The sequence below is a fragment of the Crotalus tigris genome, unplaced genomic scaffold, assembly GCF_016545835.1.
Source record: "Crotalus tigris isolate CLP2741 ecotype Arizona unplaced genomic scaffold, ASM1654583v1 scf7180000017663.5292952, whole genome shotgun sequence".
Taxonomy (NCBI): Eukaryota; Metazoa; Chordata; class Lepidosauria; order Squamata; family Viperidae; genus Crotalus; species Crotalus tigris.
In genome coordinates this window covers 4142036-4162887 of record NW_024096550.1, presented here as the reverse complement: position 1 = coordinate 4162887, position 20852 = coordinate 4142036, and the positions used below count along the sequence as shown (strand labels likewise).

At 37.7% G+C, this 20852-nt stretch overlaps 1 protein-coding gene across 9 annotated transcripts in view; it reads left to right on the top strand.

Annotated features, from left to right (window-relative positions):
- Nucleotides 1-20852, top strand: part of PLCE1 (phospholipase C epsilon 1) — a 171482-nt gene that overhangs the window by 134570 nt on the left and 16060 nt on the right. For 7 of the 9 annotated variants that reach the window (XM_039336001.1, XM_039335999.1, XM_039336000.1 and 4 more), the window contains 10 exons: nucleotides 716-777; nucleotides 857-1022; nucleotides 2675-2782; nucleotides 3105-3221; nucleotides 4154-4312; nucleotides 7392-7521; nucleotides 9105-9146; nucleotides 10240-10364; nucleotides 12152-12269; nucleotides 13477-13608. In XM_039336001.1, the coding sequence (XP_039191935.1) occupies nucleotides 716-777; nucleotides 857-1022; nucleotides 2675-2782; nucleotides 3105-3221; nucleotides 4154-4312; nucleotides 7392-7521; nucleotides 9105-9146; nucleotides 10240-10364; nucleotides 12152-12269; nucleotides 13477-13608 (1159 nt within the window). The remainder of the gene's footprint in view (nucleotides 1-715; nucleotides 778-856; nucleotides 1023-2674; nucleotides 2783-3104; nucleotides 3222-4153; nucleotides 4313-7391; nucleotides 7522-9104; nucleotides 9147-10239; nucleotides 10365-12151; nucleotides 12270-13476; nucleotides 13609-20852) is intronic. The other 2 variants (XM_039336004.1, XM_039336005.1) reach the window with 2 other exon arrangements.

Sequence of the window (20852 nt, the reverse complement as noted above, 5' to 3'; positions counted from 1 at the left end):
CTTATCCATGTAGCAATAGCAATAGCACTTAGACTTATATACAGCCCTCTCTAAGTGGTTTACAGAGTCAGCCTATTGCCCCAGCAATCTGGGTCCTCATTTTACCGATCTCGGAAGAATGGAAAGCTGAGTCAACCTTGAGCCAGTGAGAATTGAACTGCTGGCAGTCGGCAGCATTAGCCTGCATTACTGCTTTTTAAACACTGCGCCCCCATGGCTCCTAGTTCCCTGGAGTAGAAATTGCCTTGAAGGCACTAATACCACCTTCCTCCCAATATTCATATCATAGATGTACAAGAGACTGAAAGTAGTGATGTACAAAAGTTCAATACTGATTCCTTATTTACTGTTTTTATCCTCCAACATTTTCCTCTCTACCAGTTTCTTCTGGCTAGGTTTGAAGGGCAGAAATGGCTAAGACGAATGTTGTGGGAATGGAGGGTGTTGATCTTGGCATGGTTGAAAATTGGCAAATGAGAGTTGTATTATTCTCTTCCAGTCTCTGCTTTTCTACTTGATATTTATGTCCAGTGCTACCTTTCCCTTTTAGATGCCATGTTAACATACAGCTTCATTTGAAAACCTAGATCTGCCATTATCATATCTAATTAGCTGTGCCAATTGTGTATTGTATTTATTTATATGTAAAAACTGAGTCAAAATGGATGTTTGTTAGATCAGTTAATTTTCACCCTTTCCCTTTCTACCATTGCAGAAATTTGAACCAAGCATCAATATGTGTCAGCAGGGGCTAATGTCATTTGAAGGATTCACACGGTAATTATCTTTGGATATTCCAATGTACAGTCCAGATGCTTTATGTAACTATTATGAATTTTAAAAATCTGTATCTTAGGTTTCTGATGGATAAAGATAATTTTGCCTGTATGAATAATGAATCTCAAGAGAACATAGAAGATTTACAGTTTCCACTCTCATATTATTACATCGAATCTTCACACAATACATATCTCACGGGACATCAGCTTAAAGGAGAATCTTCAGTTGAACTTTACAGCCAGGTATAGAAAGTCAATCTGCTGTCTCCTTTCTTCTAAAAGTATTTGTTTATTTATTTGTAAAGTCAAAAAAGCATGACCTTTCACATGTTCCTAGTCATGGCTTGTAAAACGTAGGAAAATAAGATCTGTGGGAAAGCGGTTTGTATGCACAGTTGTGCTCAGATGCTTTTTTTATATTTATATATTTATGCTTTGTTCTGAGTTTTCATTTGAGAGTCATAGAATTTAGACACTAGCCAGTCTGATCTAAACTGCTAAAATTAGACTTTCCCACAGGAAAGACTGAGCTAATATGTTGTTTCGTGTAGATGTCAAGGCACCATTCAGAATAATGTAACTTGTGCTAAAAAGATGATGAGTTTGTAGCAAAATTATTACTCAAGAGAATGTTGCTTCTAAGAATATTATATAATATTTTAGACATACTTTCCAAGCAAAGTGACCCAGATGAAAACATATTTTCCAGGGATTCAGCTTTATTTGTGTGCATAATGAAGGTCCAGGATAGTTAAAAGAATGCTAGAACCATCTCACTTATTATGTGTAGATATTAATAAACACTTCGTTAGCATTGAATAAAATGCGTCCTAGTTTAGCTTCAATGGATACTTCCAGAGTACAGGTAGTCCTCACTGAATGATCGGTTGCTTTGTGACTATTCAGAGTTATGACAGATCTACTTATAACGTATTTTCGAAGTTCTGAGTGCCATATCTCCCCATGATCATGTGGTCCTATTTTAGGCATTTGGCAATCAGTTCATATTTACCTCTGTTTGCAGTGTACCGTGGTCACATGACTGCAACTTTCAGCAGGTTTTGCTGGTTTCCAGGATTTATTTCCGGTTTCCAGCAAAAAAAAAAAAAAAAATCCAATTGGGGAAAATGTACTAGTTTAACAACTGCAACATTCACTTAATGACTACAATGTTCTCTTAAAACTGTGATGTTTGCTTAGTGACCACAGTGTTCGCTTAATGACCACTGCAAAAAAGGTTGTAAAATCAAATGTGGTCACATTGTGATTCACTTAACAATCACCACAATTTAGGACCAGGCTCAATCACAATAATAAATCGAGGATTACCCATAACAGTTTTTGGAACTATCAGTCAAATGAAATTGCACAATTATTCTCTCTTTCTCTTTCTTTTTTCTCACCCATTAATTGTCTTAAAATAAAAGATGAAATTAGCTCTGGGGAAGCATTTAGAAGCATCCTTGATGTGCGTGCCAAAAGAAGATGCATGCACCCATCCCAAACCAAGGTTAATTTCCACATTTATTTTTCCAGGTGCATTTAAAATCTACAATATGTGAATTTATTTCTAAAATAGAAGAAGCTCATAAAACATAATCTGATTTACATTTTGTTTATGTCTGTAATGGAAAGTTTTGCTGGGACCTATGAAAAGATGGAAGGTTTAGAATGATACAGTAAAAGAAATTTTGCATAGAGCTAGTAAATTTCAAAAAAGGAATAACCTTGTCCTTGTTATATCTTTAACAGCTTCTTTTGTTCACAGAACAAAAGCATGCTGATTGGATAATTCTGAGAGTTGAAGTCCACACATCTTAGAGAACAACTCTAAGGTGTGGACTGAGAAACACTGTTATAGGATCATTACATTATCATGCTTTTCTGTATTACAGATTTTATTACAAGGTTGTCGGAGTGTGGAATTAGACTGCTGGGATGGTGATGACGGCATGCCTGTAATTTATCATGGACATACACTTACTACCAAGATAGCTTTTAAGGTATATGTAGTTTATAATAAATAACAGAACATATATATCATATATCATATAATTAATATCAAATCATATATACAATAAATTAATTTGACAGAAGAGTATATGTTAACCTTCTTGAGGCATATGAGATCAAAACCTTTGAAATTGTGATTATGACTGTGCTTTAATCAGAAGACTTTCAAACTAATTTAAGTTTCCCTAAACTTTGCATTCCTTTTTTGGTTTAGAGTCAGTATACTAAGATTTCCTTTAGTAATTTGTAGTATTGTGCATGTTAATTGTGATTCGGGAATGCTGTAATTCTGATTGTTTTTTATTATTACAGGAAGTAATTGAAGCTATTGATCGTAATGCTTTCATTACTTCAGATAATCCGGTTATCATATCTATTGAAAATCATTGTTCTTTGCCACAGCAACGAAAGATGGCTGACATTTTCAAGGTGGGTTACAAGACTATATTCATGTCAGATTTAACAAGCCAAGCTATTAACATAATCATTAATACATATACAATTCCTTTTCTCCTATGTTTCGTTTTCTATATTAGCAAATATGTTAGAAATTGCAGTCAGTTATTATCTTCTTACTGTATCCTTACAAGGATACTGTGAATAACGGCTTCCCAATAAGAGAGGATTTGAAATTAACTTTTAAAACATAGCTTTAAATGTCACAATGCCTCAGTGGTTAAAGACACTGAGTTCAAGACCTGAGCATGAGTGATGCGGTGACCTCCTGTTACTTGCCCTAGCTCCTGCCCATCTAGTAGTTCAAAAGCATGCAAATGTGAGTAGATAAATAGGTACCACTTTGGTGGGAAGGTAACAGGTTTTTGTGCGCTTCGGTATATAATCATGCTGGCCACATGATCATGGAAAAGGGTCTTCAGAAACCTTTACCATTACTTTTTTGCATCTTTGCTTCCTAGGAAAATAACAACAATAATAATAATTTTTATGGTTTGGACAAAAACAAAACCCACCTTACCACATTTTTAGGAAGTCATAAACCATTTCGTCTCAATCAGTTCAATTGATTATAATTGGATGAATTGATTTGTATTTTTAATCTTATTATATAAATGCTGTAGGGTACTCAGAGCATATCAATTTTCATAATAAATTGTATAGAAATAAACAGTATGTTATGGTTAACTGCAGAGTCCTAACTTTATTGCCATGAGTTGTTGAATATCAGAAGGGTGGCAAATAAATTTCATAATAAATAAATAAATACTCAAGCAAAAAAAGGACTGAATGCAGGTATATAAAGCTTATACATATCCTGGTTTATTAGAATCAAAATTTGATTGTCTGAGGGGGGTTAATAACATCATTCAGAACTAATATCTTTTATTATGTTGATATTCCAGAATTCATTTGGGGATAAACTGGTAACTAAATTTTTATTTGAAACTGACTTTTCTGATGACCCATTGTTACCTTCTCCCCATCAATTAAGAAGAAAGATTCTGCTTAAAAATAAGAAGCTCAAAGCTCATCAAACTCCAGTGGATATATTAAAACAAAAGGTAAGTTTTAAATTGACTACAGATATTCCACTTTGGACATCACAATGTTTTAAGAATAAAATTTGAATTTAAGGAAATAAAAGGCAGTTTTATTTGGAGCCACTAACTTCTTGCAACTATACCTTTAACACCATTAAACAACAATATCTACCTATTTCAGGTCCTTGGGAAGGACATGATAGGTGGAAAATCCAGTCTAAATATCTGGCTGTCTGTGGACCAACCATAATAATAATAATTTGAAGAAAGAAAAAAAGCATTGGAAGAATATCTGAAAGGCAGTGAAAAAGTTGTTTTGAAGCATGAAAGTTTACTGAATACCTAAGAGACGAAATGTTCTACAATAAAGATCAAATGAAGAATAGAAATGAGACATGGCAAGACAAAGTATTATGTGGCCAGTACATAAAGAAAATAGCAGCCGAGGCAGATAACAAGATCTGGCAATGGATAAGAGCAGGAATATTGAAGAAAGAGACCGAGGGGCTAATTCTGGCTATAAAAGACCAAGCTTATGAACAAATGCATACAAACAGAATTGAGAAGACAGCAACAGACAGCAAATGCCACCTCTGCAAAGGTGGTGTAGACAAGCTACACCTTGTCTGGTGTAGAGAAAAGTTTTAAAAGCTTTTCCATTTAGCAGCCACAACTTGACATATCTAAACTTAACAAACAGTTATTAATATTAACTATCAGTTCCAAAGAAGGTATCTTAAAGCCACGATTTATGAAAATGGTTTAAATAAACCTGGATGAGCTACAGATCTGAGTTTTATGACTGAGTAAGATGTTGTTCATTGAAAACAAAAACAAAACTCCCACATTCCTTTAAGTTATGGTATATCTAACCTTTTTGTGCTAAATATCAAAGCAAATGATCAAAGCAAATGCATATCTTATGCAATGAAGATATTTTGCATGAAGACTGGAAATCATAGATGCCCAAAGGGAGAGGTTTATTTGTATACTATATCTTGGCATGGAATGTTTTGTTCTAGTGTTTCTTTAATGAGAAAAAAAAGACATGCTTACTGTTGCAGGAGAAGATTCAGGCTGTATAAATAGCTTACATTCATGTCATTAGAGATAGCTAGTCTCTGCATGGAGTAGCACTAACAACAGCACATAGACTTATATACTGCTTAATAGTGCTCCACAGCCCTTTCTAAGCTGTTTACAAAGTCAGCATATTGCCCCCAACAATCTGGGTCTCCATTTTACCAACATCAGAAGGATGGAAGGCTGAGTCAACCTTGAGCCGGTCAAGACATCTACATCCACATGGAGAGAAGTAAGCAATGGGGTACCACAAGGCTCTGTCTTAGGCCCAGTACTCTTCAATATCTTCATTAATGACTTAGATGAGGGAATATAAGGGGAGCTCATCAAATCTGCAGATGACACCAAACTGGCAGGAATAGTCAATACCCCAGAAGACAAGCTCAGGATCGAAAAATACCTTGACAAACTTGAACAATGGGCCCTATCCAACAAAATGAGTTTTAATGTGGAGAAAAGCAAAGTTTTATATTTAGGCAGCAAAAATCAAAGGTTTAAGTACAGATTAGGCAAGACCTGGCTCAAAAACAGCAACTGTGAAAGGGACGTTGGAGTCCTAGTAGACGATCACTTGACTATGAGCCAGCAATGTGCAGCAGCAGCCAAAAAAGCCAATACAACCCCGGGTTATATAAACAGAGGCATAGAATCAAAATCACGTGAAGTATTAGTACTGCTTTATGAAACCCTAGTAAGACCACACCTGGAATACTGCAACCAATTTTGATCACCATTGTACAAAAATGATATTGAGACTTTGGAAAAAGTTCAGAGAAGAACCACTAAAATGATCAAAGGCCTGGAGACTAAAACATATGAAGAACGGCTGCAGGACTTGGGTTTGGCTAGTCTAAAGAAAAGAAGAAACAGGGATGATGTGATAGCAGTGTTCCAGTATTTGAGAGGCTGCCACAAAGAAGAGGGCGTCAAACTGTTCTCCAAAGCACCAGAGGGCAGGACAAGAAACAATAGTTGGAAACTGACCAAAGAGAGAAGCAACCTGGAATTAAGGAGAAACTTCCTAACAGTGAGGACAATTAACTAGTGCAGTGTTTCCCAAACTTGACAATTTTAAGGCATGTGGACTTCAACTGAATTCCACAAAGAGAGAACAAACCTGGAACTTTGGAGAAAAAGTTCCACAAGAACCACAATTTGATCAACACTGACTAAAACATATGAAGAACGGCTGCAGGACTTGGGTTTGGCTAGTCTAAAGAAAAGAAGAAACAGGGATGATGTGATAGCAGTGTTCCAGTATTTGAGAGGCTGCCACAAAGAAGAGGGCGTCAAACTGTTCTCCAAAGCACCAGAGGGCAGGACAAGAAACAATAGTTGGAAACTGACCAAAGAGAGAAGCAACCTGGAATTAAGGAGAAACTTCCTAACAGTGAGGACAATTAACTAGTGCAGTGTTTCCCAAACTTGACAATTTTAAGGCTGTGGGAATTCCACAGCCAGCGTTGCTGGCTGTGGAATTCTGGGAGTTGAAGTCCACATGCCTTAAAATTGTCAAGTTTGGGAAACACTGAACTAGTGGAACACTTGCCTTCAGAAATTGTGGGTGCTCCATCAGTAGAGGTTTTTAAAAAAGACTAGACAGTCACTTGTCTGAAATGGTGCAGGTTCTCCTGCTCGAGCAGGGGGCTGGATTGGAAGACCTCTAAGGTCTCTTCCAGCTCCATTCTATTCAAGATTGAAGTCCTGGCAGTGGGCAGAGTTAGCCTGCAATACTGAATTTTAACCCCTGCACCACTACCGTACCAATATTTTTGTAGCTGACCTCCTCTGTTAAATAAATTTAAATGTTATTCCAAGTGGATGGAAGCCTATATGTCTAGTAAGGCCTTATTGATAGCTCAATGGAAAGAATAATCTAGTAGGAAGTAGGAGTGGATAAATGGGAATATAAGAAAGGTGGTATATAACTGGGTGTGGAGGATGAAGGTAGAGGACCTGTTGTTATTTTCTAACTGAACATACAGTCTCACTTCAAAAATCTGATTTGATGCTGCAGGCTCATCAGCTGGCATACATGCAGACTCAGGCAAGCAATGGTAGCAGTGTGGGAAATCTTTCCACTGCTAACGAAGAAGAGGAGGATGAAGAAGATGAATATGATTATGACTATGAATCCTTGTCTGATGGTAAATGAACACACTTGCATATAATGCTGCATTTTTCAGATTTATGGCAAGGCCAAAATTTTTGTCATAACATGTTGCCCCGAAAATAAGAGCCAACCAGAAAATAAGCCCTAGTATGATTTTTCAGGACTCTCATAATATAAGCCCCACCCCAAATATAAGCCCCAGTTAAGATCGTCAGCCAGACATATGCATTTAGTTCCGTATTTCCCCCAAAAGACCTAACTGGAAAATGCGTCTTTTGGAGCAAAAGTTAATATAAGACCCGGTCTTATTTTGGGGGAAACATGGTCACTATTCTTGAAATCCCTGGGTCAAGGAATAAATAAAATAAACCCATGTCAAAATACAGTACAGACTGTCAATACAATCTATAGTAGTAGTAGTAACAGTAATAGTCATAGTCCACGTTCTTGGAAGGGACTCAATAGGTAGACCAAAATGCCAAAGCAGTTTGAGCATCTATCTGGCTGACCATAATCCATAGAATCTCTTCAGCCTCCCAGAGATTGGTACGTTCTCATACAGCGAATGCAAACCTTTTAAATCAAATTGAATTGGTGACTTCATGGGTACCTCTATAGTTTTCTTGACAGCGTTGTGGATTTTTTAAAACCTCAATCTAGCAAACGTTGCTGGTACTAACCCAACTTATCTTTTTGAAATTAATCAATCAGTTTCTGTAACTCCTAGATAATTCCTGGAAGATTGCTGGTTCAGGTGGAGTGATTTAAAATATTCCCTAATATCCGCTTTTGTTAATAGAGATACTTAGTTTGCATAAAGTACTGGGAAAATAATTGTATGACATGTCAGTCCGTATACATTTCATCTAAATCTTAGTTAAATAAATCTTCATTATTGAAAGCTCCTCAGGTTAACATTTCCAGACATTCATGTATGTCACATTGAAGGCTTTAATTTAGATGATCATGACAAGGCCAAAACACTGAACAAAAATCCCAAAAGATATCCTGTGATTAAGACAACTAACAATCATTTCTAACTTCAGTGTTCTGCCATGAGCTCAGTGCTTAAGATAGTACCCCTCATTGAGAGCTGATTCAGTTGAATATGATTAAACAAGTTAAATTAGAATATACAATTTAACTAATAAGTTGCAAAAGCAAATATTAATATGTTGTTGGTTATTTTCTTGCATGATGTAAAGAATCTGCTGAGTCATCCCAGGTAGACTCTTCTGTGGCTAATATGATTAAAGTACCTGTTTGATAAATTAACATCACAATTTCTGTGCATTTTTACATGGAAGTAAGCTCCATTGCATCCAATCATTGTCATTGAAAGTGTGTATAAGACTGTTGTGTTAATCTCTTACCTGATTCCCATCTTTGCTAAATACTCATACTAAGAAGTCAATTCTTCTTTGATTTTCCGACAGCTTTGGATATGAAGGCCAATTGCTTTGCCTTCGTATTCTCTTTTATAAAGTACTACTGAGGTTTCCCTAAAGCAGTTCTTCAAGTGTTTGTGTCAGTATGATAATTCTACTAGTCTGAATGTTATGTTCATTTATCTGTCAATTCCCTTTACTTTTATTTCTTTTCTGACTGTTTTCATAGCTGATGTCCTTAATGCTTCTCCTGCTGCTAACAGCCAGGAAGGTAAAACCCCTTGATCAAACATTTTAACTGCATGAATTACATCTCTGCATTTCCAAGCAATTTAGAATGTGTGCTTTGAATGCATTTTCACATAACAGTTAAGTTCAACTGCATATTTCATTAATTTTCTTTTCCTGCTTTGAAGCTTATAATATCTGCAGATATTGCACTTTTTCTTATACATGTTGAAAGTAAAATAGATTTTGGGGCACATATATGATTTAAAGTATGCAATACAATTTGAGTGAGGGAATGAATGAATGAATGAATAAATGAATATGTGTGTTAATAAGCACCTCAGTTCCTTTTCACACGCCTCCCTTTTAGCTATCCATAGTGTGGCTATGTACATTGCCATGCAACAAGTATTTAAAATACTTAAGTTTTTGGAAAATTGCATCAGATTGCTTTTGTCCATATACAGTAACTTGGGCAGTTTTAATGTAATATATTACAGGTTGTCCTCAACTTAACAACAGTTCCTTTAGTGACCGTTCAAAGTTACAACAGCACTGAAAACAGTGACTTATGACTATTTTTTACATTTACAATCCCGGCAAATACTATAAGCCCCAACTTTACCCATGATCATGTGATCAAAATTCAGATGCTTGGCAACTGGTTCATACTTATGACCGTTGCTGTGTCCCAAGGTCATATGATCATCTTTTGCAACCTTTTGACAAGCAAAGTCAGTAGGGAAGCCAGTTCACTTAACAACCAAATTACTAACCTAAAACTGTAGTGATTCACCTAACAGCTAAGGAAAGAAAGGTTATACAACGGGGTAAAACTCACTTAACCAATATCTTAACTTAACAACAGATATTTTGGGCTCAATTGTGGTTGTAAATTGAGGACTACCTGTAATGCATAGATATATAACTGGAAAAATCTGCTTTCTTTCTTTAAGGAAATGTTGGTTGCTGAACTCGGTTACAATAGGATATTATTCTGACTCAACAGAATAGTATTAGGGAAAGAAACATTAGTTGGCTGGTTAATCTCTATTCAGATAATACCATCCCAAAACATTCACTTGAAATAAAATTTCCCTTTCAGAAACTTCAATCAGATATTACTTTCTTTCCAGATAACATTTTGGAAGACCGACCTGAGAATAAATTAACGATTGATAAGCTTCAGTTTGAATTTGGTGAAGAAAGTGCCAAGAGAATTAAAAAGGCTGATAGCACCGTGTGCAGCTCTAAAGGAAAGGTAGTATTTAGCTTTTTCTTCCAAACTTCTATCTATCCTAAAGAAGGGTTGGCGGGAGCTGGGATTTATTAAGAACCTATTTAAAAAAAAAAACAACCAAGCTTTTTAAAGATAAGTCAATATATTATAACTTTTGTGATCAGCAAACAACTTTGTCAGTACTTGAAAAGGATATTAGAAGTGAGTTCTATAATATGGTTATTCTTAAATTTTCGACACAAAGATAAAGGTGGTTAGAAGAAAATATAAATAGCCAGTTGTAATATCTTCATCATAATACATAAAGCCCTCTTTTTATTTGTGATGTATTTTTCACAGTTGGTCTTATTTAGAAGCAAATTTAAAATATTTTGACCTGCCATTATTTCTTGTTGCACCTAATGAAGGATGTTTCAGGATGTAAAACGTGAACCATAGATTCTAGAAGTAAACTTCAAACTTCCAACTTTAGAATTCCAAGGTTCTAAGACAGTGATGGCGAACCTTTTACTGAGTGCCCAAACTGCAACCCAAAATCCATTTATTTATCGCTGGGTGCCAGGTGGGCGTGGCCCACTGGGTGGGCATGGCTGTGGTGGTCATGGCAGACTGGGTGGGTGTGGCCAAGGTAAGCGTGGTCTCCTCGATGTGGCTCATGAGGAGGGACGCTTGTGGGGGCCGGGCATGATTGGGGGAGATCCAGGGGATCTCTAGCAGGTGAGGCAGTGGGCAGAGGTTCGTCCTGCGGGGTGAGGCGAGGCAGGGCAGGGGTGCCATTGTTGCAGGGCAAGGTGAGGCAGGGGCCGGGGAGGCTGCTGCCTGACACCATTGGGCCCCGCACACAGAGGCCAGCGACCACATAGGGACTGACAGTGTCCGTCAGCATCCACAGCCTGCCGGCCTCTTGACTGACGCACTCTGGGGCTCCGCAGCCCACTAGCAGCAGTTCAGAGAAGCCGTCTCTGAGCTGGACAGCCTGCCGACAGCTGAAGAGGCGATGCAGTGGGAAAAGGAGAGCATGCAAGGCCAGGAGGGATGGGATAGGGGGAGGGAAACCAGCTGTGCTGGGATGCATCCAGCCACATGGGACCTTGGTGAGTTAGCAGGCGGCTGGCTGAAGAGGGATGGTTGCATCTTCGGGGCATGGCCTGTGTGCCCACAGAGAGGGCTTTGGGTGCCACCTCTGGAATGCATGCCATAGGTCCACCACCACTGTTCTACGACATTATGTATAAACTTGCATTTTTGATCTATTTAAGATGCTTGATTCTCATGCTTTTGTTGCTGCTGGTTGGTCATTTCTATTGCATTAAGTTTGGCTAAATCCCTTTTGATTAATTGAACTCAAAAGTGGATTGCAACAGCACTCAACATTTGAGGGGTTGATGAATTCTGTCTTGTGCTTGATGATCAATTTAATAAACTACATTTGGTATGCACCTAGTTTGTCACATTAGGGTGCTTTGTAATTTGATAGATATAGCCACATATTTTTATTTTTTATCACATATTTGTGTATGTATGTGTATATGTGTACAGAGTATATATGTGTTTATATATGTGTGTACAATATATAATAAATATATATATGTGTGAAATGTAAGTATATTTGGTATCTTCTAGCTTTTAGATTTTCATCTTTTATTCAGATAGATAGATAGATACATAGATAGATAGATAGATAGATAGATAGATAGATAGATAGATAGATAGATAGATTTAAAATGTTCTGCTTCTTTTAAATAATTGTATCCCAAGACCTTATGTTGATCTATGACTATAATGAAAGTTTATTTGATTTGATGTAGGTTTATGATATGGAACTGAGTGAAGAATTTTATCTTTCCCAAAATAAAAAAGAAAGTAGACAAATAGCACCAGAACTTTCCGATCTTGTCATCTACTGTCAGGCTGTGAAATTCCCTGGTAAGTACATTGTCCTGACTGCCTTTGACTATTTACTTCATTTGCATTGATTCTTTCTTCTTCTTCTTCTTCTTCTTCTTCTTCTTCTTCTTCTTCTTCTTCTTCTTCTTCTTCTTCTTCTTCTTCTTCTTCTTCTTCTTCTTCTTCTTCTTCTTCTTCTTCTTCCTCTTCCTCTTCCTCTTCTCCTTCTCCTCCTCCTCCTCCTCCTCCTCTTTTTCTTTCTTTCTTTCTTTCTTTCTTTCTTTCTTTCTTTCTTTCTTTCTTTCTTTCTTTCTTTCTCTTTTTCTTTTTTTTCTCTCTCTCTCTTCCTTTGCAAGAAGCACTCTTTCTAGGCATTGCTTTTTCCACTGTCTTCCTCAGAGCTCATGCACAGCTATGCACAAGTATTCCTTTCAGTAGACATTTGGTTGTAGTCCAACAAGGGAACTAAAAAAGAGGGGTTGTATTGGGATAGGAGCACAAACAGGAAATTGGAGCAGAGTAAGAATAGACAAGTTGCAGTAAATGGGCCATCAGGCATTCCATAATGGATAGGGTGGGAGGGGAAAAAAAGGCCTATGGCAAGAATAAAATAACATTGTAGAAATTTTAAAGAAAAGATGAATAATCTCATAATGCTGTGCATGGAAATGAAGATTATTTTGTATCTATGTACTGCACTAGCTTTAAAATGCTGCTTAGGACTTTCTATTGGCTTATAAAAAGTTTCTCTACATGTTTCATTTTTGTCATTTTGTTTTCCTTTAGAGAAGTTGATCCTCCAAAAATTATTTACAGCCAATTACCTGACAATATGCCAAGCATGTGGGCCCATACAGTCAGGCCAGTATATGTCTGTCACCTAGTTCACGGGGAAATAAGGAAAAGTGAAAAACAATCTGTATTTTGTTCAATTTCCAAGTACTGTTGTATTTCTCTTCCCCAAATTAAATCTTCACCATTTATGTTCCAGAGAATTTCCAAATCTTACAGAATTCCATTTTTGCAACCAGAAATCCACAAATGAAAGTTAGAATCCAAGCCATAACATTTCTGAAATAACCAATACACTAATTAGCAAAGCAGTTGATAAATCATTAAGAGTCCATATGGCCCCTTCAGTGTATAACCTGGCAAAACTCAGCTGAAATTTCAAAAGCTGACAAATGATCAAATGTGTTCACACTCATTTTTCCCCATCTATTTGTTATATTTTTTATGGGAAAAGGCTTGTCAACTCTAAATCCATCTGGTTCTAGCCGAGGGAAGGAAAGAAAGAGCCGGAAGTCCATTTTTGGCAACAGTCCAGGAAGGCTGAGCCCAGGGGAGACAACCATACTTGCAAAAGCATCTGGAAAAGGTACTGTCAGAATTCCTAGATCAATTCCAGAGAAGGCTCCATAACTCAACACACATACCTCAAGTACTTGTTATAAATTAAATGTGTGACTCTGTATGGGCAGTGCTCACCATATGGAAAGATTCTCTACCAGCAGTAGACCTGGTAGAAGATTAGAAGTAATCTTCTACAAATTAACAAAGTGGAAGTCCCAAATGTGCTTTTTTTCAAAAGACAACTAGACTTTCTTGGTTAACTTATTGGGGGGGGGGGAACACCTTTGGGACACTGGAAACTGAATTAGACCTCTGTTGGGCCACTGGAAATATCAATATCTTTTTAATTAGTTAACTAATTTACATCCCACCTTTATTATTTTTATAAGAAGGCGGCAAACATACCTAATACTTCTTCCTCCTCCTATTTTCCCCACAAAAACAACAACACTGGAGATGAGTTGGACTGAGAGAGAGTAACTGGCCTCAGGTCACCCAGCCATTTTCACATCTAAGATGGGACTAGAACTCACAGTCTCCTGGTTTCTAGGCAACTTAAAGCTATCTTTCTAGGCAAAGAAATTTTTCTTATAAAAATGTTTTATGACTTCCGGTGGCGATTGCCACGCCGATGGAGGCTTTTTTCCAGCTGTCCGCCCTGGAAATGCGTTAAAGCCTGCAGAGACAGCAATCAACAGCTGTTTTGCGGTTTGAAGCCTTTCTCCCCGGGAGAAGGGGAGAAGGTGAGCTTACTCAGATAGAGGTCGAGTTCCCCAGGTCCTCCCTAAATTTATTTTTTGGAAGGCGAAGGGGGTGAACTCCCACGGAGTCTGGGTTTTCTCCACATCCTGGGATGCCTTTGTTCTTAGGAACAAAGCCAGACGCTGCTTCCACATCTGCTGTTTAAAGAGATCTGTGAGTAAAATTAAAAGCAGACAGAGCTGATCAGGAGGATCAGAATTGTGAAAAATTTGGGACTTTAACTCAGGAAATAAGTAAAGTATCTTCTCCATCTATTATTTTAACAAAAGAAAGAAGAGAAAAATGGCAGAGGAATGCCGTTTCTTTCTTTGAAAGGACATTGTTAAGAAAGACTTTCACTTTCACTTGGCAACAAAGTTTAAACAAAGTAATGGATTTTGGTTACTTATTTAAAGAATAAGCCTTTTTTCCCCTTTTTTGGGGGGGATTTGTTTTTACTGTCCCCTCTTTTCATCTTTTGTAACTGTTGGTTTTATAAGAGAAGTGGTTTTAAATGGTTTGAAAATGGCTTCTAAATGCTCTGGAATTTCTGCTCTTCCTAAAAGCTCAATTTCCTCTCCGGTAATTCAGACTGTACAGCAATCCAAGCCTAAGTCTCCCCCACCCTCTCCCCCACCATCGGCATTCACACTCAAAGACTTACAGGATGCTTTGGAGAAAACAGCACGGTGGATTAAAAAAGAGATATCAGAGCTTTTTGAGGAGAAAAATAGGAGAAGATAGAGTTGAAAAAGTTGAAAATAATGTTGATATAACACAGAATGAAATTATTATGTCACAATATAGAGATATGGAATATGCTTTGCAAATAAGAGGGCTGAAGGAGAATTTGCGAGAGAATTTGAAAGAAGAAATTGCAGCAGACTTAGCTCCTATTTTGGGATGTGATCCTGAAGAAATTTTGAGAGAGATAGAAAATTTTTTTAGGGTTAATTCATGGATTGCAAGACAGAGAAATTTACCAAGAGATGTGGTTATTTATTTTTCCAGAAGATCACTTCGTAATGAAATTATACAGCCTTTTTATAAGCAGAGATTTCAAATTGCAGCTCAAGATGTTATAATTTTAAAAGAAATACCTCCAAAAATTCTTAGAAAAAGAAAGGACTTCGCTTTTTTGGCTGAGGAGCTTAAAAAACGACAGGTTCAGTTCAGATGGGGTTTACTTGTTGAAATAGTGGTGAACTATGTTGGGACACGTTATAGACTTAATACAATTTTTAAAGCAAGAGATTTTTATGCTCCCGTCCTGAAGGCAGGCACACCACCATCTCCACGATCTAAGAGAACTGAAGAAAAGCTTGAAGAACAGCTGGCTGAAGGAGCAATGTCATTAGTTCCAGGAGATTTGCAGGCTGAATCTATGCAACAGTGTTTGGAGATAAAAGATGATCCAAAGGAACAGAGAATGACTCATGCAGCTCATAGACGTAAGGGAAAAGAACAACAAAAAGTGGATGTTGGATCTACAACATATTCGACTACCTCAGAGCCAGTGGGAGGAACAAGACTGAAGAGATCATTGACGGCAGATTTACAAGCAGTGTTCCGGAGGCTTCAGGCCACTAAAGATGGCAAAGTTTCTGACATGGAACGTTAATGGTTTGAATTCACCACAGAAAAGAAAGAAAGTATTTCACTATTTGAAACAACATAAGAATGATGTTGTATGTTTGCAAGAGACTCATATTACTTCAAAGGACCAAAAGTATTTGATTAACTCCCGGCTAGGATTACATTTTATAGCCTCTGCTCCGCAGAAAAAAGGGGGAGTAGTTATCTATGTGAGGAAAGATTTATCGCCTAAATTAATTGATTCTGACTCACAAGGAAGATATGTTATTATTGATTTATTATTAAATACCTTATTATTGGATTATATGCCCCTAATTATTGGATTATATGCCCCTAATCAACAACAAAAACAGTTTTACAAGTTGATACATCAGAAATTAAGTCAACTGGATTATAAATCTGTTATTATGATGGATGACTGGAATGGTGTTTTAGATTCAAGTAAAGATAAGAAGGGTTCTTTTAAATCTCCTAATCATGCTAAACTACCCAAAGCTTTTTTTGACTTGAAGGATGATTTGGAACTTAGAGACATTTGGCGAGAACGGAATATTGAAGAAAGAGACTTCACTTTTTTTTCCAGACAGGCATCAATCGTATTCCAGAATTGATTTTTTCTTAATTACTAATGATTTTTTTTCTAGGGTTAAGAATGCTAAGATTTTCCCTAGAATATTGTCTGACCATAGTCCTGTATGATTGGAGTTATCTGTTGAAGATGGGAATAGAAGGACTTGGAGATTGAATGAAAATTTATTTAGATATGAGGGGAATTCACAGAAATGTAGAGAATATTTGAAGGAATTTTTTCTTTTGAATATGTATAAGGGTACTTCGATGCCAATGGTTTGGGATGCTAGTAAAGCGTATATGAGAGGGGTTTTGATTCATATGAATAATGCGCATAGGTGTAATCAGATGCAAAAACATAAAGAGTTGGAAGAAGAGATTAAACTCAAAGAGAAGGCTCTTATTTTAAATCCACTGGATAATAGTTTAAAGGTTTCTATAACTATGCTTAGGGAGAAATTTAATATGTTAATGGCTGACCAGATTGCAATTAATTTGTGGTATATGAAACATAATACCTTTTGTAATGCAAATAAACCTGGTAGATGGTTGGCTTACCAATTACGAAAGAAACAGAAGTCAAGGATTATAGAGAAAATAGATTATAAAGGTAAAGAGGTATATCAACAGAATTTGATTAAAAGGAGCTTTTTAGATTTTTATTCAAAGTTATATGCTAGTGAAAATATACAAGTTTCAGATATAGAAAAGTACTTACAGGCAGCACACTTTCCTAGACTTTCTAATGACCAACGAGATGAGATGAATTGTTTAATTACTTCTGATGAAATTATTTGGGCAATTAAACAATTAAAGGTTGGTAAGGCTCCTGGTACAGATGGATTAACAGCTATTTATTAAAAAATGTTATCTGAAGAAATGATAGAACCACTGAAGGAACTTTTTAATAGTATTTTGTTGGGAGCAGAGGTACCTCCATCTTGGAGAAGGGCTTTCATATCGTTGATCCTAAAGAAGGATCAAGATTTGACACAGCCTAAGAATTATAGACCTATATCTCTTTTGAATACGGATTACAAGATTTTCTTAAAAATATTGGCAAATAGATTAATGCAAGTTTTGAAGCAATTGATCCATAGTGATCAATCTGTATTTATAACTGGATGATATATGAAATATAATGTAAGACAATATAATGTAACCCCTTTATGGATTACTGCCTTGTCGTGGCGAAGGGGCTTGCTTAACTCAATGAAGCTATAAGCTATGCCGTGCAGGGCCACCCAAGACAGACAGGTTATAGCAGAGAGTTCTGACAAAATGTGATCCACTGGAGAAGGAAATGGCAAACCACTCCAGTATCTTTGCCATGAAAACCTCATGGACAGTACTAAAAGGAAAAAAGATATGACGCTGGAAGATGAGCCCCTCAGGTCGGAAGGTGTCCAATATGCTACTGGGGAGGAGCAGAGGGCTAGTACTAGTAGCGCCAGAAAGAATGAAGCGATTGGGCCAAAGCCGAAAGGACGCTAAGCTGTGGATATATCTGGTGGTGAAAGGAAAGTCCGATGCTGTAAAGATTTTTTATCCATAGGAACCTGGAATGTAAGATCCATGAATCAAGGCAAGCTAGACGTAGTCAAAAAAGAGATGACAAGACTGAACATTGACATCTTAGGAATCAGCGAACTAAAATGGACAGGAATGGGTGAATTTAACTCAGATGACCATCAGGTATACTACTGTGGGCAAGAATCCCTCAGAAGAAATGGAGTAGCCTTCATAGTCAATAAAAGAATAGGAAAAGCAATACTGGGATACAATCCCCAAAATGACAGAATGATCTCAATTCGAATCCAAGGCAAACCATTCAATATCACAGTAGTCCAAATCTATGCCCCAACCACTGGTGCTGAAGAGGATGAAATTGACCGGTTCTATGAAGCCCTACAGCACCTTATAGAATTAACACCAAAAAATGATGTCCTTATCATCATGGGGGATTGGAATGCTAAGGTAGGAAGCCAAAAGATAACTGGAATAACAGGCAAGTTTGGCCTTGGAGTACAAAATGAAGCAGGGCACAGGCTAATAGAATTTTGTCAAGAGAATACGATGGTCATAACAAACACTCTTTTCCAACAACCCAAGAGACGGCTCTACACATGGACATCACCAGACGGTCAACATAGAAATCAGATTGACTATGTGCTCTGCAGCCAAAGATGGAGAAGCTCTATACAGTCAGTAAAAACAAGACCAGGAGCTGACTGTGGCTCAGATCATGAGCTTCTCGTTGCAAAATTTAGGCTTAAATTGAAAAAAGTAGGGAAAAGCACTAGGCCACTCAGGTATGAACTAAATCATATTCCTGATGAATATACAGTAGAGGTGACAAATAGATTTAAGGAATTAGATCTGATAGACAGAGTGCCTGAAGAACTATGGATGGAAGTTCGCAACATTGTACAAGAGGTAGCAACTAAAACCATCCCAAAGAAAAAGAAATGCAAGAAAGCAAAATGGCTGTCTGAGGAAGCTTTGCAAATAGCTGAGGAAAGAAGGGAAGCGAAAGGCAAAGGAGAAAGAGAAAGATACACCCAATTGAATGCAGAATTCCAGAGAGTAGCTAGAAGAGATAAGAATGCCTTCTTAAATGAACAGTGCAAAGAAATAGAAGAAAACAACAGAATAGGGAGGACCAGAGATCTCTTCAAGAAAATTGGAGATATGAAGGGAACATTTCATGCAAAGATGGGCATGATAAAGGACCAAAATGGCAGAGACCTAACAGAGGCAGAAGAGATTAAGAAGAGATGGCAAAACTACACAGAAGAACTATACAAGAATGAGCTTAACATCCCAGATAACCACAATGAGATGGTCATTGACCTCGAACCAGACATCCTAGAATGTGAAGTGAAATGGGCCTTAGAAAATCTGAGCAACAACAAAGCTAGTGGAGGTGACAGTATTCCAGCTGAGCTATTCAAAATCTTAAAAGACGATGCAGTAAAAGTGCTACACTCAATTTGCCAGCAAATTTGGAAAACTCAACAGTGGCCACAGGATTGGAAAAGGTCAGTTTACATTCCAATTCCAAAGAAAGGCAATGCCAAAGAATGTTCAAACTATCGCACCATTGCACTCATTTCACATGCTAGTAAAGTTATGCTTAAAATCCTACAAGCTAGACTCCAGCAGTATGTGGATCGAGAACTACCAGAAGTACAGGCAGGATTTCGAAGAGGCAGAGGAACTAGAGATCAAATTGCCAACATACGCTGGATCATGGAGAAAGCTAGGGAGTTCCAGAAAAACATCTACTTCTGCTTCATTGACTATGCAAAAGCCTTTGATTGTGTGGATCACAACAAATTGTGGCAAGTTCTTAAAGAGATGGGAGTACCAGACCATCTCATTTGTCTCTTGAGAAACCTATATGCGGGTCAAGAAGCAACAGTGAGAACCGAACACGGAACCACTGATTGGTTCAAAATTGGAAAAGGAGTCCGGCAAGGCTGTATACTGTCGCCCTGCCTATTTAACTTATATGCAGAGCACATCATGAGAAAGGCAGGGCTAGATGAATCAAAAGTTGGAATTAAGATTGCCGGGAGAAATATCAACAACCTAAGATATGCATATGATACCACTCTAATGGCAGAAAGTGAAGAGGAACTAAAGAGCCTCTTGATGCGGGTGAAGAAGGAGAGTGCAAAAGTTGGCTTGAAACTCAACTTAAGAAAACCAAACTCATGGCATCCGGCCCTCTCAATTCCTGGCAAATAGATGGGGAAGAAATGGAGGTAGTGACAGATTTTATTTTTCTGGGCTCAAAGATCACCTCAGATGGGGACTGCAGCCAAGAAATTAAAAGACGCTTGCTCCTGGGGAGGAAAGCTATGGCAAATCTAGACAGCATACTAAAAAGCAGAGACATCACCCTGCCAACAAAAGTGCGTATAGTCCAGGCCATGGTTTTCCCAGTTGCAATGTATGGCTGTGAAAGTTGGACCATAAGAAAGGCTGAGCGCCAAAGAATTGAGGCCTTTGAACTATGGTGCTGGAGAAGACTCCTGCGAGTCCCTTGGACTGCAAGGCGTTCAAACCGGTCAGTCCTAGAAGAGATCAACCCCGACTGCTCTTTAGAAGGCCAGATCCTGAAGTTGAAACTCAAATACTTTGGCCACCTAATGAGAAGGAAGGACTCACTGGAGAAGGGCCTAATGCTGGGAAAGATTGAGGGCAATAGAAGAAGGGGACGACAGAGAATGAGATGGCTGGATGGAGTCACTGAAGCAGTAGGTGTGAATTTAAATGGACTCCAGAAGATGGTAGAGGACAGGAAGACCTGGAGGAACTTTGTCCATGGGGTCGCGATGGGTCGGACACGACTTC